Raw genomic sequence first — 6,000 nt, 5'->3', positions numbered from 1 at the left:
TGAATGCTGATTATAAGAGCTGATTACTCTTAGGTAATGGTATAATGTGGATTAATTTTGAGATGATACACTTTAGATTCTTAAAGACAGGAAGGAGGCATAACCAAATTTAAAAGAGCAATTATAAAGATTATTTCTAAATTAAAGTTAGTAGTTTTCTGTCATATTTTATATCTTACATATCAAAAACAGTCAGATTCAATAAAAAAACTACAAATATTATATCAAGATATTTTAATGAATAGTAATGTACAATAAAATGTTTACAGAAATGAGTTACTTCTTCTGTAAAAGACTATGTAAGCTGATTTTCATGATGGAATTTTTCAGACCAGTTGGAATGCTGGAAAAGCTGAATTCAAAGGATCTAATAAATCCAAAAGGTAGTAAATGGTTCCAGCAAATCCTGAAAATTGTCACATATTTAAAAACTGTAACACAATATATAAAGTTCTTATAACTGAAATACTGAATTCCATCAATTAAAAATGAATAATCTATTTATAAACAGTCTGGAATTAAGATACACATCCATAAAGACATAAATAGATATGGTCCAATGTAAAAAATCCAGACCTCTGAATAACCAGCAATTTTTTTAAAGAATATTTTCCCTTACAAAATCTAAGAATGGAGAACATAATGCTAAAAAAAAAAGCAGGTGTGCCATTAAGGAGTTTGCTTCCAACTGAGACTTCTGCTTCCAAACACCTGCTGGATAGGGAATCGTACTATGTCTACTGACACAGGCCATGCTTACACTTTCGTCCCTTGACTGGTTGTGGAAAGTTAGCAGTTTTCTGTCTGATCTAAATAATAAGCGAAGCTCCCAAACATACTTGTTTTTAATGGGATATTGATCACACTGTTTTCCTTATAGCAGCAGGAAAGGGAGAAATTTTGAGGAACTTAATAAAAGTTCAGCTAACATAGCAAACTGTGTTCTTCCTTAATGCTCTAACTTTATCCAGCTTAGTATTTTTTGCAGGCTATTATTATACTTATCTTATCAAAATTAAAGTTTGAATTTTCGATTATGCCAAAAAGAATTTCTAATTCTGAAGCTGTAGCAGGATTTGCAAAGTAAAAGCATGTTTTTGATGTCAATAAGTCAAAAAGTACAGTATTTTTTATTACGTTAAAAATAGCTTCTAATTCTGAGATCTAGTAGTAGGATCTGGAATGTAAAAACATGTTTCGATGTCAATTAAGCCAAATAAAAAAAAAAAAAAAAAAAGAGAGAACTGCTAAAAAATTAATAAGGGCATATCCATCTTGAAATTATGTAGGCATTGGAAGTCAACCATATACAATACAAAAAGCAGGAAAAAGAAAGAACTTTTTTTTTAATTATTATTATGACATCCTACACACAATGAAAAATCAATTGTTATGTTAAAAGTAATGATCCTGACAAAGTTAATAATTCAATGAGTAAGATAGCATCACAGTAAAATTATGCCATTGACAGGTCCAATGCAAAAATATTTGATGAGAAAATGGATTTAAAAAATAGGAATGTACATATTCATGATATTAGTTAATCAAAATTTTAAAATGCTATGGTATAAGGAAAATTTCAGGAAAAAAAGCTTTGGCTGATACAGAGAGCACTGGAACAGTTTGCATATGAATTCCTCAAACTCATTAATACTGAAATTTATATCCAGAACAAAATTTATTAATGATGACAATACTGGTTTTCCCTGACAGTATGTACCTTGAAATACTTTAGCAACATCTACAGAAAAGGTCTCAACTTCTGTTAAATATATTAAAGCAAGATTAAAAATTCTGGCATGTGTAAATGCTGCAGGAATGCATAAATGCACACTTTTCAGATTCAATAACAATACACAACCTCAGGCATTTAAAGAAGTAAAGTTTTCCCCACCATCTATCACCTGAATAAAAGAGCATGGATAACACAAACATTAATGAATGACTGATATGAAATCATTTTATTCCTGAAACTCAACAATGTTTGAAATCGGTTGGTGCAAAAATGATTGCACAAAAATTGTTCTGATTATAGGTAACTGTTCAGCTATACTTCATATAAATTTCTAGTAAAAGAAAATGCCTCTATCTTAATCTTTCCCCAAAATTGTATATCCATCAATTCAATCAATATTGCAGTGCTGCTTGAGCTGAAATGTAGATATGAAATAGCTTTTCTTTAAAAAAACCTCTTCTAAGTTTACTGAACAGTGGTAAGACCATTCAAGAATTTAAAATACATTTTAACACAAAATCTGCTATTTGGAGCAGTTGCAGCATCATCAGAGAACATATCTGCAGGTATTTTTGCAAAATGCTTGCCATAATTTATGGCCAGCTACTACATTTCATAGTGATGATGACAGCCATAAATATGAAGATTTTCACACATTATGAGTAAAAGGTGAAATTTTCCAATTAATGGAATTTGCAAAAAAAAAGGGGGGGCAGAAGTGGAGACAAATTTATAACACAATTTCTGTTGAGTTCGATTTTTGAGCTGTTTCAGAATTAAATAGGCACGCTGATTTCAAAACCGTGGTTGGTTTTGATATTCTTCTGTTATCGGAACCAGATACAGAAATCTATGCATGTATGCCTATGTGTATGTAAATGCATATATGTGTATGTACATACACACACACATATAGTACATATACCTCCATACATACCTGCATATATACACAGCTGGCCATTAAAATTGCAACACCATGAAGGAAAGCAAATACCCCCACCCAAAAAAATATACATTAACAGTATGGCATGAAAACAAAATGATTAAATTTGTAACAAGTTCTGGCATTCACAGGGGTGCAAAGTTAGTAGAAACAGCTGCAACTCGGCTTGGATGACAAAAACGGGCGGGCAACTCATTCTATGCGGCTTCATCAACCATATTAGCTGGAGAAGGATGGCGAGGCAGCCTCTCAGCAACCCATGACCAGATATTTTCAATGGGTGACAAATCTGGAGACTCTGCAGGCTAGGGCAGCAATCGAATACCCTGGGTAGGAAGGTCAGAACATGATGTGCAACATGCGGTCTTACATTATCTTGTTGGAAGATAGCGTTTGGGCAGGCCTCGAAGATAGGGCACAACCACTGACTATAAGCTGTCAGAAATGTATTGATCTACATTCAAATTAGCATCGTGTGTCATGTACCAAATGGCTGGCCAAACCATCACACCAGGTGCAGGGTCCTTATGCCGATATCGAATGTAAGAAGGTGATGTGAAGCATCCTCGGAGCCTCCAGATACGTATACAGCCACCAGAATACTGCACACAGAACCGGAACTCATCTGAAAAGATGATATTGTGCCACTCCTGCATCCAGCTTTGTCGTTTTGTGCACCAGAATCACCATCTCCCTCTATACAGCTCTGTCAATGGAAGATGAAGTAATGATCACTGTGCTGATAGCCCATACTGCTGCAAACATTGAAAAACCATACGAGCAGATACTGGATGTGCTGCAAACATGCCTATTTCCTGACTAATGGCTTGTGATGTGGTTGTATGGTTTTGAAGGGCTGACGTCACAATATGTCTGTCCTCTCAGGCATTAATCATGGGAGGGCATTAAGATCATGTATGCTGTTCACTATGATCCTCAGCAATCCATTGATTCCATAGCATGGCAGTAGCTGGATGTCAACCAGTGTGACGAGTGATATCATGGAATAATCCACATTCTCGATAGGCAATGATCCTGTCTCCACCAAATTCCAATACTTGGTGGTAAGCATTTCTTCACCTTATTCGAGGCATAACACAATATTCTGAGCAAATTCCGACCTTACAAAGCACTTTCCAAATGAGAAACCCACTATACATTTTTTCTTTTATACATTGCTTTAGATATTGTTTCTCCCTCCTGCATCATCTAAATGTGCTGAAATTCTAATCATTTGCATATCCCAACCTCTTTTCCCTTTCATGTGATTTTGGCTTTCATCAGATCATTCCTTCCTGGTATTACAATTTTAATGGCCAGCAGTGTACATACGTATCTGATTCCAATCATGATAACAGAAGAGCACTTTAGTTTTTCTTCTATCACATTTTTTTTTCTACACCTTATAGGAATGTAACCACTCTTCACAACATCAAGCACAGATCATAGGAAGTACTTATGTTGTCCAGTTGGCTGACATAAACCCTTCCACTGATGCTGGGTGAGTAATGCCATAGGATACTAGTGACAGATGCATACTTGTCTAGACTAGTTTAGTTATACCTAAGATACTGTAATGATATGTTATGTGTTGCTGTGATATAGTGAAGCATATTCTGAAGTGTGTTCTTCTTGTTTGTACACAAGGTTAGCAGTATCTAGTTTTTATTTATATATGAAATGAAACCTTTCCTTATGCCTATTTCTCCTATTTCATGTCATAAGTGCTTAAATGGCTCCAATTCATTTTTATTATATATATTTATTAATCACTTTTCTCTGTCAGTACTATTAGTACATTTATCAAGCAAACCTGTTTTACCTCTTTTAAAGTAATAATTGGTGATCAAATTAAATTATGAACCCCTTACAAAGTGTGCAAACAGTATTTTGAGAGTTTCTGGATGTGGTTGAAAGAATACACCAAATGAGGCCAAATCATGGATATACTAAATTTCCATTTCCTATGATTTGGAAACAGCCCAAAGATCACTTAAGTGATTGTTACTTTTTTATAGTGAAAATGTCAGGATATAGCAAGGAAAACAAATGTACAATCAACTGTACACCTAATCCCTCACTCAGTAGAACTCCCAGTGCTGGTTTTCAAAGAATTAACCTCTTTGGAACTACAGAAATGTGATTCTGGTGAATATCAAATTGATCCCAGCAACCAAGATTTTAAAATTGAAGATAATTCTGTTCATAACGGATTTGAACAGCATGAGTTGAATGATTTGCCACAAGATTTGAGACTATCCAAAAAAGGTTCAGAGCTGTTAGCAACATGAATGCATGAGAAAAACTTGCTTGAAAGAAAGAACTATGGAATCCTACTTTCGATCAAGAGAACTTGAGTTTGGGCAGTACTTTCAAAGTGATTATCATCTGTGTTCACCTTAAAATGGTCTGCTTCCTATTTGCCCAGCAATGCAGATATACCAAGTATCCCTATTTTTTGTGTATGTGGGATAGCAAAGCTCGTGAGAAGCACTGAGTGCTGTTGAAATGGCTGCCAAGATATGACCTGAAACCTGGCGATTCAAACATTCTACATCAGCCACTTGTTGACAGAAAGAACATTATATTTTCACCTCTGCATATAAAACTAGGTCTGAGGCAATTTATTAAAGCTTTACCAATTGAAGGAGACTTTCAAGTATCTCATTTTGGCATTTCCTAGAATTTCATTTGAAACGATAAAGGCCAATGTGTTTGATGCTCCTTTCGGTAGCTCCTTAAAGATGAATATTTCATTGGAACAATGACAGAATTTCAAAAGAATGCCTGGTTGGCATTAAAAAATATTGTCAGAGACCTTTCTTGGAAACATACGAGCACAGAATTACACCAAAATTGTTCAGCAAGTTTTGGAGACCTTCAAAATGCTAATTTGCAACATGAGCATCAACCTGCATTTTTTACATAGCCATCTTGATAACTGCCTGAAAAATCTTTGTGATGTCAGTGATAAGCAGAATGAGTGATTCCACCAAGATTTGAAGGTCATTTGCACAATACCAAAGTATATGGGATGCACACTGTGCAAAAAAAAAAAAAAAAAAAAAAAAAAAGGGGGGGGAGGGGACAGTTATTTCCTGTTCTACTGGGCTGACTGATGAAATTCAAATTGCATTTCGAAAGCGTGTCTTACGTTATATATATTACATTTATATATAACATTGTTCTAACATAGGTATTTTGATACCAAATGGGTCTTTTCTGAAATAACAATTTTTTTTTTACCATATTTCAATTCTACGACTCAAATTATGCCTAAATATTAAATTTTGTAAAATTTGGTGCAAAGAAATTCAAAAAT

General features: G+C 34.4%; 1 protein-coding gene across 1 annotated transcript in view; it reads right to left on the bottom strand.

The window, feature by feature from the left end:
* Positions 1-219: 219 nt before the first annotated feature.
* Positions 220-6,000, bottom strand: part of LOC118202981 (glutathione S-transferase LANCL1-like) — a 37,830-nt gene continuing 32,049 nt past the window's right edge. The window contains exon 10 of the mRNA XM_085812721.1: positions 220-406. Coding sequence (XP_085668847.1) covers positions 327-406 — 80 coding nt within the window. The 3' untranslated portion in view covers positions 220-326. The remainder of the gene's footprint in view (positions 407-6,000) is intronic.

Source organism: Stegodyphus dumicola, chromosome 3, assembly GCF_044657685.1.
Source record: "Stegodyphus dumicola isolate Sdum_Otavi_A_Nest chromosome 3, ASM4465768v1".
In the NCBI taxonomy this organism is placed as follows: domain Eukaryota; kingdom Metazoa; phylum Arthropoda; class Arachnida; order Araneae; family Eresidae; genus Stegodyphus; species Stegodyphus dumicola.
The sequence above is the reverse complement of the archived record's forward strand: the minus strand, read 5'-3'. Positions and strand labels throughout refer to the sequence as shown.